The 16,212-nt window shown below is 47.2% G+C and overlaps 1 protein-coding gene across 2 annotated transcripts in view; it reads left to right on the top strand.

Moving 5' to 3' along the window:
• The window catches only part of PLPP1 (phospholipid phosphatase 1), a 75,771-nt gene that overhangs the window by 54,776 nt on the left and 4,783 nt on the right, over positions 1-16,212 (top strand). For both annotated transcript variants that reach the window (XM_040977543.1, XM_040977544.1), the window contains 2 exons: positions 3,677-3,957; positions 12,849-12,906. In XM_040977543.1, the coding sequence (XP_040833477.1) occupies positions 3,677-3,957; positions 12,849-12,906 (339 nt within the window). The remainder of the gene's footprint in view (positions 1-3,676; positions 3,958-12,848; positions 12,907-16,212) is intronic.

Genomic DNA, 16,212 nt, shown 5'->3' with positions numbered 1-16,212 from the left:
AAATATCCAAAGATTTCTAAAAATAACCCTTGTTTTCCTTCTATGTTTGTGACTCAGTTAAAAAAAAAAAATGCTGCATGAGCTAAGCAGCAGAAAGTGCGCTGCACACAGAGCCAGAGCCCGACTGGTGCCTGCTCGATGCCCTTCGGGTACGTGCAGCCTGCATGGCACATAGGGCTTACGAAAGCTTCAACAGAATTCATGCGTTGTATGTCATCAACTCATAGTGCTCACCATTTCAACGTAACCTGCATGTTGAAATTATCTTTACATTGAATAAAACAGCAGGCACACTAATATGAATATGAATTTAAAAGGAACAGCCTGTTTAAAGATGCTGTAATACTGTTTTTATGTCAGCACTGTTAATGGACAGCTCTGCTCCTGTCGGAGGTTCTGTGTCCTAAAGTCATTTCAGGTTATTCATTAACTCGGCTTTCAGGCAGGCCTTGGAGTATGTGATTGATTAAATAGGAAGTAAGCCATTTCTCCAAGAGAATCATGGGCTCAGATTTCACACCAAACCTTGCAAATGAACCACAAATATATAAGTGAGTGAATCTGAGAGAAGTAGGGTTAATATAAGGATATTTCAGAAAGTTTGTGGATAAATTGGATTATTGAATTGTATTGAAAAAATTAAAAATTCTTATGTATAATTATCTTTTAAAAAGTTCATAGAAATGTATATTATGAAAGAAGTATACACAGATTCTAATACTTTTGGAAATAGGATGAAGTTATCTTTTTTCTTTTTCAAGATTTATTTTCACAGTTACAGAGGGCCAGAGGTGGGCTGCTAGGGGAGACAGCAATTTTCCATGTGCAGAGTTACTCCGACGTCCCTGATGGCCAGCACCGGGCCAGGTTGAAGCCAGGAGGGTCAGGTTTCCCATGTGTGTGATGCGCACAAACCCTTCCCAGGCCACTAGCAGGGAGTTGGATCAGAACTGGATCAGACTGGCCCCAGCAGTGGTATTATCCACTATGCCACAGTGCCAGCCCCCAGAATGAATTTATCTTTGATTCCATTGTCTGTGAATCTTTCTGAAGTAGTCTCCTATAGTTTCTTAAAAAACGAGAACGTTTCAGAGTAAGGAAGAAATGTTAGTGCAGTTGAATGCTACTTGTGAAATTAGTATAAACAAGGGTTCATGAGAATGTGACTTGAAGAAAGAGGAATTAAGAGAACGGAGGCAGTTAGGGATGCTCAGGATGGAGTGGCAGACGTGAGAAGATGCCAGGGATCTTAGATTGTTCTCCTGTGAAGGCAGGCTCTGAAAGACACAATATTGTAGGGACAGTGTCAAGGCATAGAAAATCATCTCTTTTGCTTCTTAAGACTTATTTTTATTTGAAAGGCAGATGTACAGAGAGGAGAGAGAATCTCTTTCCTCCACTGGTGCTCTTCTCCAGGGAGGACCAGAGCTGAAATGATCTGAAATTGTGAGCCAGAAGCCTCTTCCAGGTCTCCCACATGAAAGATCTCTCTCCATGCCTCTCCTTCTCTTTGTAACTCTGCTTCTCAAATAAATATATATATTTTTAAAGATAAGCTGAGGGCCCGGTATGCTAGCCTAGTGGCTAAAGTCCCCACCTTGCACACCTGGGATCCTCATATGGGCACTGTTTCATGTCCCGGTGGCCCTGCTTCCCATCCAGCTCCTTGCTTGTGGCCTGGGAAAGCAGTCGAGGACGGCCCAAAGCCTTGGGACCCTGCACCCATATGGGAGACCTGGAGTAAGCTCTGGGCTCCTGGCTTTGGATTGGCTCGGCTATGGCCGTTGTGGTCACTTGGGAAGTGAATCGTCGGATGGAAGATCTTCCTCTATATTTCTGGCTTTCCAAAAAAAAAAAAAAAAAAAGGATAAGTTGATCTAACAGCAGCTTCTAAAATTAGTTGAGCACTTAAGAAGAGCAGACAGCTGAGATGTGTACATTTCAGCTGCTAAAATAATACACTGCATTGCTTTTACCTATCAAAGATCAGTGCCATGATTAAATGTTGAAAGGACATCCTTGTCAGTAGTTATTGGGACCCTGTAATGGCCAAAGGAGGAGGGGAGAGATTGAGAGAGAAATACTGTAATGAAGGACGGCCGGAGGCATTTGAGCAGTGACCCCGAGTAGAAGGTTTTCCTCTTCTGTGACTCATGGGAAGAGGGTCTGATGCGCTCACTCGCGTTAAGGACCACAGTGAGTGTCGCCTCTTCGGCAGGCTGTTTCAGGGAGCTTGTTTTCCACCCAGGAGGCAGCATCTTCAGCTGGAGACCGCCTGCCCGTGGCATATGCCTGCAGTGCTACCTGTGTTCCAAACAAATCCTCCTTGCTTTTGCAGAGTTCAGAGTCTTAGTCTCCGTGATTGTATAATATTCTGTTTATGGAATTCTCAGAGCCATTCCATGTACCAGGAAAGAAATTCCATTTAGAAGGCAACCACATATTTCACTTATGACAAGGCTTGCCCGAATGAAGAGAGTTGATCCTTACTTAGTGGAAGTGTTGGCCTGAACACTATGAAATTGTGTAAGATGAGCAGGGAACCCAGTTCTCAGGTGAAACTTGTTCATTCTCTCTCCCTGCTGCCCCATGCTGTGCTCTAAATCAGTGTTTAGGTTTTGGGTAACCGAAGAGTGTGTCCTAATCTTTTTAAATTGTTATTAAAAAAAATACTTTCATCTATTGAATGGCAGAGAACTTGCACCCACTGGTTCATGTCCTCTATCCCCACAACATGCAGGTGTCCGGATGGGAGGCAGGAGGCCACCCGCTTGGGCTAGCATCCGCTGCCTCCCAAGGGGCGTTAGCTGAAAGCTGTATGCGAAACGTGATAGCTGCTGTTTGAACTGACACTGCAGTGTGGGCTGTGGGCTTAACATGCTGCGCCACAAAGCCTGCCCAGCACATGATGCAGTTTATAATGTTGCCATTCAGTATTCTGTGTCTCAGGATACTGGTTCATGAACCTGCCCCACATATAGGAGGCTGTTTACACACTGATTTGTTCCCCTGCTGCACACAGACACTACTGGGGCCAGTGCGTGAAATAGTTTATGGGAAGGCTTGGAGTAAGTTTCACAAAGGTCAGTGAAAAAGAGGGAGGTGTTGGCAGTGTTGCCTTGGCAGTGCCAAGCATGTGTCGGGCCTTCAGGGCGGGCTCGTCCCGGGAGTGTGGCACGGAGTCTCCCAGATGCTGCACTCTTACCGGCCAAAGCAGGTGCTCTCCAGCGCCACTGTCAGTGCTTGGCTTTTGTGTTTTATATATATATTTAAATTTTCTCAAGTTGTTTTATCCTTTTTAGTATTATGAAAATCTTTTATTCAAAGAAATGCTTGAGAGAAATAGAGACACAGGCTTGGATTGAGAGAGATTCTGATTGGGGAAGTTTGCCTCCTTAGACCATGCCATGGGTTTGGTCGTGTTGGGTGTTTGAATATAGGACAAGAAATAAGGTCTGCTTGTCTCAGCGCTGGGGGCTGTGTGAACCGTGCGCACAGCTGACCTGACACCTTCAGCTGTGGGTTCGAGTTAGATCTCCTAGGTTAATGTGCCACTTGTAACAAGGGAAGGTGGGGCTGGGTTTAAAACAAAGCTGTTATTGTGACGCACTGTTTTGCTGTTTGGTAGGTGCTTGCTTGCTAAAATTAACATGTTACTGTTCTGTTTCTTTTTCAGATGATTCTTGGAGAAACCCTGTCTGTTTACTTTAACCTTTTGCATTCAAATTCCTTCATCAGGAATAACTACATAGCCACTATTTACAAAGCCATTGGAACATTTTTGTTTGGCGCAGCTGCTAGTCAGTCCCTGACTGACATTGCCAAGTATTCGATAGGCAGGCTGCGGCCTCACTTCTTGGATGTTTGTGACCCTGATTGGTCACAGATCAACTGCAGTCATGGCTACATCGAAAACTACATATGTCGAGGGAATCCGCAGAAAGTTAAGGAAGGCAGGTGAGTTGTTAAATATCTGCTTGTGTGGAAGGCGAGCCGCCCTTCCACAGGAGGGAGAGAGCAGCCAGTGTTTCTATTGCGATCTGAATTAACATTAGATGTGATTTGTTCTTGCTTTTTTTTTTAACCTGTTTTAATGAAATTATATATATATATTTAACAGGCATAACTACACAGAGAGAAAGAGATCTTCCACCTACTGGTTCACTCCCCAAATGACTATAATGTCCCAGACTGGGCCAGACAAATTCAGGAGTCAGGAACTTCCTCTGGGTCTCCCATGGTAGAATTTGGGCCATCCTTTGCTGCTTTCCTAGGCACACTAGTTGGGAACTGGAGTGGAAGTGGCATGGCCAGGACTTGAACCTGGTGCCTGTTTGGGATGCAGGCATTGCAGGTGGGAGCTTAGCGTGCACTTGCGGTGTAAGTGTACGTAGGCTTTTTATTCATCAGCCTGTCAATTTTCCACATTGATCTACCTGCAGTTGTCCACGTCAAAGTCCTGTATGAGTATAGAAAAAGCAACTAAAAATAATGGTCTTTAATGACAGTATTCCTTATTAAACTTCAGAGTTCTTCAGAAGGAAGAAAGGAAAAAAATCAAATGTAGAAATAACATTTTAGGAGGATTTTATATTTTCCTAGAAAAAATATGATTTCTACCAGTGTTTCCAGAATGAGTCAGTTGCTGCCAGTTTCAGAACTGTATAATATTGGTACATAGCTGTGGCTTTACATCCCGGTTCTATTGTGGAATATAGTTTGATTGGGTACCGTGGTCTTTTTCTTTTGAATTTTAAAAGTCAGGAAGCCAAAAATGTGGAAATATTTACCTGGGCATTCTCTGTAGGCTCTTGCCATCACGGTATAACCTGCTCCTGTTTCGCCTGCACTGGGTAGCCTCACCAACGTGTTTACTTGTGGGCGGCTTACCAGTGGGGACAGTGGGACACAGGCACCCAAATGAGTCATTGTTGTGGACTGTGTGAATGAGTCAGAGTTGCATGTTGCCATGAGGATATTGCCTGCAATTTTGGTTTCTGGTTTTGAGTTTTCTCCATTCTCTTGATTTTTCAGCACAGGCTTCTTGCCTGCGTGTGTGCGCGCTCTGACGTGGTCACTGCTGTCAGGACCACGTGGGCTGCATGTTCCCCCTGGGGCCCAGACACAGTGAGAGCACCAACGAACTCCTGCAGAATATGAGGGGACTCGGAAAAGTTTGTGGCAGTAGGATTACAAGTTGATTTTGGTGCCAAAAAAATGTTTTAACATTGATACGTATAAAGTGTCTTCAAAAGGTTCATGGCAGGTGTGCATTATGGAGAAGCTGAATGGATTTCAAAATCCATTCAAAATCCATTTCAAAATCCATTTCAAAATTTCCTCGAACATTTGAAACCTCCTTTGGAGCTGCCTGGTTTCCTGTGATCTGATAGTACGGGGTGAGCCTTTATGCCTCAAGAGGTATTTGTTCAGGCTTCTTGAAATTTTCCATGGATGTGTATAACAGTGAGTAGAAGCCTCTCTTTTTAATCATCATCTGATGGAAATATTAACATGAGGAATGGACGATTTTATGAAAGGACATTAGTCTCAGTCTAGTCACTAATACATTTAAAGGAAATGTGACTAAAAGGCCAGTGCCTCCTTCAGACTCCCCATTCTGAGTGCTGCTTCAGACTGACAACTGAGTATACTCTCACTCCTAAACTACCTTTTTATGCCCCAGGATTTTTGTTTTAAGTTTCAAAAAAAAAAATGTATTTTAATATGAAAGGCAGAGGTAGAGTTTCATCCACTGGTTCACTCCCTAAATGGCTGTAATGGCCACGGCTGAGCCAATCTGAAGCCAGGAGCCAGGAGTTTGAGTTTCTTTTAGGTCTCCCACGTGGGTGCAGGGTCCCAAGGCTTTGGGCCGTCCTCGACTGCTCTCCTGGGCCACAAGCAGGGAGCTAGATGGGAAGTGGAGCTGCTGGGATTAGAACGGGTGCCCATATGGGATCTCGATGAATGCGAGGCGGGGATGAGCCACTAAGCCATCACATCCAGGATATGGATCTTCTAACCAACCACTAGGTCAGATATTTACCCCTGGAAGGTTTGTGGAAGTACAAAAAGCTATGCCTCACTCCACAGTTTGATTCAGTGATCTGGGTTTGGGCCCCCAAAATGTGCATTTCTAGAGCTTTTGGAAGTAGAGCAGCTGGGCCTCGAACCAGTGGCCTAACATGGAATGCCAGTGTCACGAGCAGCCGCCTAACGCCCTGGGCCACAATGCAGCACATTTCTAGAGCTTTCCCAGATGGTACTGATGTTGCTGATGGAGAAACACTACTGTAGTCTGTTTCATGAAATTGTTGAATTCAACTAATATCTTTGGCTTTTCTGCCTTGGTCACTGCCAGAGCTACCAAAGCATGCCTGGTGCTCCCGTGGGAGATGTGTTTGAAGGTAGTACATGTGACGGCAAGTGGTACATGTCTTAAAGATACAATACTACATGAATCAGAGGTTGCTAATGTTATTTGTAGTTAAAGGAAGCATTTTAGAAGATGAGATGCTAGTAGAATTGAAAGGGAGCATGCCTTGGACCCAGGGGGCAACATGATCTAAAGCAGGTAGGCTAGAAGTTTAAGGTCACCAGCAGGATTGGAATAATGCTCAAAGGAGTTTGAACTGCATGCTGTTGGAAATGCAGGCCAGGCTGGCACGTGAAGGTGAGCTGGGAGAGAAGGACAGTGAACTGGATGCAGGTGATGTGACTGTGACCCACAATGGCAAAGCAGAACATGTGTTGGGCCTGCTTGGGATCGGGTAGGCAGGCCGAGGCTGAGCTGCAGCAAACAGGTGAAACAGCGCTGCTGTGTTTCCAGGGAATGAGGCAACTGTTTCAAAAGCCGGTGGGGAGTCCAGAAATCTGCTGTGAGTGGCATCAGCCATTCCTGGATAGTGAATTCACGGAGCGGTGGCTTAGCGGTTGCCGGTGCCTTGGTCTGGACTGGAGCCCCATGATGCCATCCTTCCCTTGCCAGCAGACAGAAGGGGCTTGGGGTCTTTTAGTATCACTTTTTTGGAAGAATGACTTTGGGAAGACATAACAAAATTATTGGCCTTTTTTGGAAAAAAGTTACCAAATATGCACTGGAGAAAAGTATTATAGAATTGGCTAACTTTTATGTTTGTGTTATGTTAGCCATTATTTTTCTTATGTAATCTGTTACAACTGCAATATTTTGCTTCTGAGGTAATGTTTGGAAACTTAAGAATTTAAGACAAGCAATTTTCAAGACTGGGTTTACTGAAGGACAGAAATGCTCCCTTAAACATTTAGAAAATTTTCACATAGGTGGTGGGAAGGAGAGTTCAAGACAGAGCTGTACCCGTTCTCCTTACTTGTCAGTTGCCGTGCTGTTTATGTTTTTAGGAAAGATTTTTTTTGTTGTTGTTTATTTGAAAAATAACAGAGTGAAAGACATTGAACCATTTGCTAGTTCTCTTCCCAAATGACCACAGCAGCTGGGTCTTGGCCAACACCAGGAGCCAGGAACTCTACCTGGCACTCCCACACCGCGTGGCAGGCACCCAGGGACTTGGTCATCTGCTGCTGCCTTCCAGGGTGCATAAGCAGGGAGCCACATCGGAAGCTCGGCAGCTGAGACTCAAACCAGTGCCTGTCTGAGAAGGAAAACTGTAGCTGAAGCTGCGGTGCCACGATACAGGGCCCTGCTGATGAACCTTTGAAAATGTTTTTACAACAGACTCCACCTGTCGCTTCATCATTACGTGCATTATTTGCTGCACTCTAATCTGACTGCTTTAGATCATAACGTAAGAAGGATTTGGGGGCATTTTATACACATTCAGATGCTTGCAAGTTATGTTGGGCAAATGAGTTAGGTCCTGGGGGTGTGGGTTAACAGATTCTGTCACAGTGCCTGAAGTCTGGCAGGAGTGTGACAGGAGCGGGCTGTTACCATGGACTCCTGATGCTCCTTGGCCCTTGATGCAATCCAAATTTCTAACCACAACAGGGAAAACATTAGCGTGCATGGCACTTATGTGCTTGTACAGTTTATTGGTACATAGCATTTAATTAAGTCCAGATGCAAAGATAGCTTTATTTGATGTGCTGTTGAAGTGGTATCTTATTCTTAGTGCATGTGAGGTTGGGGGAGAAAATGAAGTTTGACAATTTTGAAGTGTGGGGTATGGATTGGTGCGGTTGTTAATTAACAATTTGGGGCATATTAGAGTGCCTGGTTTAAGAGCCAGCTACTTTGCTTCTGATCTGTCTAGCTGCTTAGATTCCTTCATTATTACAAAAATGTAAAATTCTTCAGGGCGAGGCAGGAACACATCCCCTGCTGCCTCCCGGGGCATGTATTGGCAAGACCAGAATCTGAAGCTGAGCCCTGAGGCCGCGCGAGGCACTGTGGTCTTGGCAGCTGCTGACTGTAACAGGACATTGAGCTACCAGAGATGTGCTCATTGAGTTGTGTAGCTCTCTGCCTTTTGGAGAAAGGATGGTAGTGTAAAGCAGTATTGCAGGAAGGGTATCCTGCAGGAAGCGTGTTTGCCCTCCTTCTTTTGAGGAGTAATTGCTGAAGGAGTGTGGGATGCTCATTCCAGACGGGCAGGGGTGACACGATGCAGCAGCATGAAGTGTGTGTGTGTGTGTGTGCTGGGAACGCTGGGCCAGCGGCAGCTATTTTGTGTGTAGCAGTGGTTCTAGTGAGGGACTTGAAGCCGAAGAGGAATGAGCTTACATTTCTATTTTATAATTGTACAAAACATTCAGCTTATCCTTCTGTATGATCTCCATCTACTGAAATCGACACCTAATTGTACGTTAAGAATGCGTCTATTGAATACTGAGGAAAGTGTGGCTTTTCTGCTTTTGTTTGCATGGTGGAAAAGCTTCTCTAACGATTGTGGGGCTCTGCTGGTCCTTGGGGTGATGTGAGCTGCAGCGAGGTCACCTGATCTCAGAACACAGCGGCAATGACATGCCCAGCCAGCTTTCTCTGGGCTCTAATTTTGCATGCCTGTGGCCTCTTGCTCTTCTCCTGCCACCAACAGTGTCTGCTTCAAGGCAGAGCTAATTTCTTTATCAGACGAAAGGCCCTCCTTGTCCTTCTTGACCCTGGTGACCAAGAGTTGGTGGCAATTTCTTGATCTGCAGGTGGCATAGAAGCACTGGCCACATGGTTATAGAAAACTTTCTTGACCACTGTTCACTCTGTGGTGATGCCTTAAGTAGAAATCTTGTAATCTTACCTCTAGCTAGCAATCCTGCATCTAAAAACACTACCAGACACTTGAGAAAGTAAGTCAAGCCTCTTGGGGTGGGCCCTGGGGACAGCCTGAAGCTGCTCTTTGGTTTGTTCATGCACCATATCTAAGTACCTGGTCCCAACTCGCCTGCTTTTGATCCAGCTTCCTGCTAATGTACAGTTTGGGAGGCAGCAGGTGTGGGGTCTCCGCCACACGTGTAGGAGACCCGCACTGACTTCCATCCTCAGGATCTTGGCCTGACCGTCCCTTGCTGTTGCAGGTATGTCGGGAGAGAACCAGTGGGTAGATGGTTTCTCTCTCTCTCTCTCCCTCTCTCTCTGTCTTTCCCTTTCAAATAGAATGAAGATAAATTAGTGAAAGTAAAAGGTGAATGATAACAGTCTCTTCCTTCTGCCTCACCGTGTTCTCCCTTACAAAGGGTAGTTGTGCTCAGTACGTTTACGTAGACAGCTGGAGGTACTCACTGGTTTCTCTGTGGGAATCCTTGACGGGGTGCCTTCTGTTCAGTCTGCTTTTGGTCCCTGGTATCCTTTGTGACTGAGGTAAGGTGGCTTTGGTAACTTGGGGGTCTTTCTCCACCACGTCCTGGATTTTTCTCTAATGTCAGAGGAAACTCCTCCCCTGGCGAGAGCTCCTGTGTGCCTGCTGTCCTTCTGTCAGCCACCTCGGTCACATCTGTCTCCCTCATCTTTTGCCATGGTCGCAGAGCTCCCCTGCTGGCATTCCTTCCAGAAGCATGTGATGTTTCAAGATCCTTCTAAGCAGCTTCCTGCTTTCTGGACTCCTGCTTCGTGCTTGGTGCCTCCACAGGTGCAGAGGAGCGCGTGCCCACAGTCACCAGATGGCTCATGCATTCAGAGTTTGAAATGCCCAAGCATGCCATTCACTACTTACCCTCCTCCCCCAGCTTTATTTTGCATTGGTCCTTCTAGTTTGAGGTTCACAATCTAGTTTCTGTCGGCAGTAATTATCCATTAAATGATTCACAGATTTAGTGGTTATGATATAGTAATTGATGATAGAATGTGGTATTGCTGAGTTAATATGAATGGTCACTTTTGTCTCATTTCACACAGACATGAATGCGGCTTGGTTAAACTTAATTCAAGGAATGTGTGACATGGTTTTTGTTGCTAGTAATTTCTCAGTCTAGTGGTTTCTACAAGTAAGATAAGCTTTTGGTAGTTTTAAAATTATGTGTGTGTGTGATCTTATCTGAGAGACAGTTTCCATCTGCAGTGACTGGGCTGGGGCTGCGGTCAAGGCTAGGAGCGCATCCAGTTATTCCACGTGTGACCGCAGTCCTGTTCCATGAGACATCCTCACTCCTCCCCAAGTGGGCGATGGCAGGAAGCGGGGATTGGAGCACGTGCTGGGAATGAAGCCCAGATCCCCCACTGTGCGATATGGATGTCTTCAGCACCATTCTAAGTGCCTGCCCCAGTTGTATTTTATGTAATATGGGGACATCTTAAATTCCTTTATCATTTTATAATATTTAGCTACGTACCTTTCGAGAGGGAGATATTCTGGTTCTAAAATCTGATTTTTAAAAAGGTTTACTTATTTGAAAGCCAGCGATAGAGAGAAGGAAATTAGAGACAGATCTTTCACTTATTGGTTTACTCTCAAATGGCCACAATGGTTTGGGCTTGGCCAGGCTGAAGCCAGCAGCTTCTTCCAGGTCTCCCACGTGGGCGCTGGGGCCCGAGTGCTTGGGACACAAAGAGGCACTGGTACAGGATGCTGAGGCCGCAGATAGGGCCCAATGTGCTGCTGCTCCATGTGCCTGCCCCTAAAATCTGATTTCTTAAACAACACTCTTTTCCATATACTCACCATTAAAATACCATGTTTATTAACTCTGTTACATACAACAGTGGCAGTTAATATACTGAATTTTAAGATAATGAACATTTAAAAAATCATCCGAAGAAAATCTGAATTTGTTTTGACATTTTAGAATTGTGTATGTATATAAATATATTATTATAAACACAAAAATACACACGGAAACAGGCAGATAAAAGACTGAGGCCAGAGGACGGGGAGACGAGGTGTCAGGCCTCTGCAGGGCCCCTCCTCCCAGCGCCGCTAACTGGCGTTCCTAGTGCGGGTAGTCCTGTGGTCAAGCTGGTCTGCAGCTGGAGTCATTGCCATCTTTGTGGTTTTACAAGAAGCCGGAAGGGTGGGTGTTGCAGCATAGTAAGCTCAGCTAACCACTGTGATGTTTCCTATCAGAGTGCCTGGTTTGGGTCCTGGTCCTGGTCCTGCCTCTGATTCCAGCTTCCTGCTGTCGCACACCCTGGCAAGCAGCAGCTCGGGCACTTGGGGCTGTGGCACCCTGGCTAGCGCGAGCATGTGGGGAGTGAATAGTAATGTGGGGGTAGAAGACTAATCTCTGTTTCTCTGCCTTCCACATTAATACGTATAAATGAGAATTACACACTAGTAGTTTGCCTTCTACGGTTTTACGGCCCAGCGTGCAGGATTTAATGAGCCCTTCCTTGCCTGGCTCTGGGAGCACTCCTGTGATCATGATAATGATGGCTCAGTGGTGTGGGTCATTCTCGAGCTAGCTTTGATTAACTTGCAGAGTCTTCAGTTTAAACTCACTGAAACTACAGTGCACAGAACTCTGCTCTAATTGTTTCACTTAAGGTACGGATTGAGGCTGGGCTGGTGGACCTGCCTGCTCCTTTTCTGATCCAGCTCCCTGCTAGGATGCCTAGGAAAGCAGCAGAGAATGCCACCCATGTGGGAGACCTACATGAGATTCTAGGCTCCTGACTTCAGCCCGACCTGGCCCTGTGGCTGTGGCTGCCAGCTGGGAAGTGAGCCAGGAGATAGAAGCTCTCTCTCTTAACTCTGCCTTTTAAATTAAGATAAATACATATTCAAGAATAAACTTATACTGATCTCTAAGACTAAAAAGTGACTTTTGTTTTATGAAGATTAAGCTCAGAATAATTACCAGATTAATTACCTATGGCCACAGCACAGGAAGTTATAAATGCCTAGAACTTAACCTGGTCTCCCGTGGGAGCGGCAGGAACCCATGTGAGTGAGCCAACACCTCCTGCCGCCCATGGAGCGGATCACCAGGAGACCGATCCGGAGGGAAGCCAGGACCCAAAGTCCTGCTCAAAGGGCTGTGCATGTTGCAAGCAGCCGTCTTCACTGCCACATCTGACGTCGAATCTGTGCGCCTGTTTAAAACAGTGGAATATTAATGTGTTCCTCTGGTATGGCACTCCTGAGCTTTCCAAGGGAGGTCTTGCACTATTCAGGGCAAAATCAGCAAGTTAAAATAAGACATAAAATTATCACATAAATTCGTATGTAGCAGTCAAGGCCATGAGCACCAGTTAGGGCTTGTGAAGTTGAAGCTCTCTAACGTCTGGAGAAACGCTTGGCAGGCCGCTCTGACTTCCTGCCCATCTTCAGAGTTTCTGACATGATAATGAACATGCAGAGATGGACCCCAGGCCTTCCTGAACTCCACAGGGGCCCTGGCCCCGCTGTCCTGTGCCCAGGCTGGTGGAGGGAGCTGCGGGCCCGTGGGCAGAGGACAATGATGGCATCTTTCTCTTCCAGGCTGTCCTTCTACTCTGGCCACTCTTCGTTCTCCATGTACTGCATGCTGTTCGTGGCGGTAAGTGCCCTGCGTGTCCACGGTGGGGCTGTGTGGGCTGCCAGGACTGAGTGCCACAGGAACCAGGATCAGCCCACGCAGCCCATCAGCCACTCTGTGCATCTGGGCTAACGGTGGATGCGGCCCCTATGTTGGGATAGTCCCTGGCCCACACGCACACACACAGAGCGGTGTGATCACAGCAGTTTGCTGCTGGGAGGGACTGGGACAAGGTGGCTGCTGTTGCCCCTCACATGCAGGGTGGCACCCAGCCTGCTTTGCGGCTGAACTGTTAGGCGCTCCTATTGGAGCAGGTTGTTTTGGATTCAGTTTCAAACATTCCCAGGCTGCTTTGCGGGGGAGGATGCAGGTTCTCACTCCTGGGAGAGCAGCTGGTGCTTGGGGGGCTTGAAACCGTGCAGCTCTCTGGCCCGTCCCCACTGCTGGGCTGGGGTGCAGCCTGGACCCTGGCATTTGACTCTCACCAGGCTGGCCATGAGCAGCCAGAAAAGATCCCCAGCCTCGCTGTGTGCAGTCCACTACACACAGGCACGTGTTTGCTTTTTAATTTGAAAGATCTGTTTATTGGAAAGGCAGATATATACAAAGACCTTCCATCCGATGATTTACTCCCCATGTGGTCCCAACAGCCAGAGTTGAGCTGATCTGAAGCCAGGAGCTTTCTCAAGGTTTCCCACATGGTTGCAGGGTCCCAAGGCTTTGGGCCGTCCTCGACTGCTTTCCCAGGCCACAAGCAGGGAGCTGGATGGGAAATGGAGCAGCTGGGACATGACCAGAGCCCATTATGGGATCGCAGTGCATGCAAGGCAAGAATTTGGCCACTAGGCTACCATGTCAGGCCCTATAGGCAGTTTTTGAGGGGAACTGTAGCAGAGGACTGGGCTGAGGGCCCTTGCAGGGGGACTTGTAAAACCAATTTTAGTTGATTTTTAAAACCATGCTTACTGTGTTGAATTAGACAATTGTTTAGTAAATTCTGTCTGCACATAATGAGCGTCAGGGTGATGGGCGGGAAGGAAGGGGTGAAGCCAGCTCAGCTGTGTCTGTGCTGCTTTCCTTTACAAGAAGACATTTATAGAGCTGTGTTCTATATAAATGTGTGCTTTCTCATTTGTTCCTTTGATCACTTTTAACTGCTATATGAATTTTTAATGCTTAGCTTAAAATCCTATGAAGCATACATCATTTCAGATATACTGATGGGACTTAATTTCACTTGAGATTTAATAATCAGTTTAATCCAAATCTTGCCTCTTAATTTAAAAAAATCAAATTCTGAAAGTTAAAAGAATGTAGACACGGCTGGTTTACTAACAGCTCAGACCCACAGCTTCGAGCCCTTACAGATGCGCAGGCTTCGGCTTCTCCCGCAGTTTTGGAACCTGCAAGGCTTCGATGTGGATGCACTCATTCCTGAAATCCGAGAGGGAGGGTGAGGGAGCAGGGGTCCCAGGAGTGGGCTGCTGAGTTCCGGGGGCTGTCCGGGCTCCGGGGGACTCCTGCTTGCTTTGCTTTGTGGGTCAGTGGCCTAATCGGAGTCCTCGCCCCCTGATGCCGCTCTGGGGGAAAATGCGTGACTGACACAGAACCAAGCCACTGGTTTTAATTTCCAGAGAAAATTCTCAGATATATCTCCTCTTTTTCTGCTGTCCCCTTCCTTGTCCCTTCTCAAACATCTGTAACATCTGCACATCTGGTCAAGTAGAAACTTGCAGGGAGGGCTCTTGTGCGGGGCCTGGTGCTCAGAGAGGCCTGTGTGGAGGCCTAGGGCAGCTGCCTCTTGTAGGAACCTTGTCACGTGTGCCGGAAGGATGCCCCGCGGGGAGATGACCTCGGTCATCGAGGAGTTGTTGGGTCAGTGTGAGCCATTTAAGGTTACAGTGCAGGTCTGTAGGTTTGCCCCAGGGCCAGGGCCAGCAGGCACTGCATCTGACTGCGAGCTGGGGCTGTCCTGCTGCGGGTGCAGGCCCTGGCCGTGAGTCCAGCCTTGAACACCCAGCTGTCTGTGCTTTCCAGCTGCCACATTTGTGCCAGTGCGTAGCCTCCCTCCAAACCCTCCCCGGATTCCTCAGGCGCTGAGTCATCTTGTTCCCCTCCCTCTGCATCAGGGGTCCAGCCCAGATTGGGGTGAAGGGCCTGGTTGTTCCAGACCTCTGTGGATGGCTCTGAGGACGACGGCCTGCCCGCCAACAGCTCCTGACACCCAGAAACTCACGGCTCGTTGGAAAGTTCACTTCAGAGACCCAGCCCCTCCTCGCTCTCTGGCAGGCAGCCCAGCCCTGCACCCCTCACAGTGCCCCAAGCACAGGGCAGGGCTGCTAGGTACAGAGCTAGTTCATGGGCTTGGAGACGCTCCTTGAACTTGGCTGTGTACCAGATTCAGAAGAGCTATGGCATGGGCTGCCTTTTTGTTAGAAGAAACATCCTGACATTTTCCTTGGCTTTGTCCCCATGGTGGCTGAAATCTCTAACTGCCCGTGAAGAAAGTCATCTGTCCTTCAGCTAGCCCTCCTCCCTGTCCGAGATGCCCTGGCCTGGGCCCTGCCACCCTGTGTTTGCACAGTGCTCCCGCCGGCCGACACGTGAGACCATCTCCTTTCCTCAGAGCACGCCGCCTCACTGACCTAGGGCCACACTCGCACTGCGCTGGCTCCCCAGCACTCGGTGAATGACCAGCTCAGACCGCGTGGACACTGCCCTGTTTCACAGTAGGATTAAGGTCACAGTTTAGGAACTCTGAATCCCAAAGATGGCGAAACAAGTCCACGCTCTCGTGTTGTCCTGGCCAGGTCTGTCATCCCACGGAGGTGACACTGTCAGCGTGGCTTCCATAAGAGGATTGGCCAAAGTTTCCAGTGAAAGTTCCAATAGTAAATATTTAATCTTTTGTATGTCACATAATCTTTAAAGTCTGAAAAATATGCAGACTGGCCTTCTTACTTTAGTTTAAAATGGAAAGTAAAAAAGCAAAACCCTCTTAAGAATGTGTAATTAGAGACCGTGCGACAACAGCAGCGTTTTGCAGGTAGGTGGCGTTCCCAGCGTCGGTGAAGAAGGAGGCAAGTCCGGATAAGCCCCGTGTCTTGTTCAACTATTGATCTGTTTTATTGGAGGGATTTACGTTGTGATTTGGTACTTTATTTTTTTTTGTAAGATTGATTTATTATTTTATTGGAAAGCCAGATACAGAGAGGAAGATCTTCCATCCGATAATTCACTCCCCAAGTGGTGGCAACAGCTGGAGTTGAGCCAATCCAAAGCCAGGAACCTGGAGCCTCTTCCGGGTCTCCCACGTGGGTGCAGGGT

This window comes from Ochotona curzoniae, unplaced genomic scaffold (assembly GCF_017591425.1).
Source record: "Ochotona curzoniae isolate NIBS_2020 unplaced genomic scaffold, NIBS_Ocur_1.0 contig_2754, whole genome shotgun sequence".
Taxonomy (NCBI): Eukaryota; Metazoa; Chordata; class Mammalia; order Lagomorpha; family Ochotonidae; genus Ochotona; species Ochotona curzoniae.
This window is presented reverse-complemented; position numbering and strand designations above follow the sequence as displayed.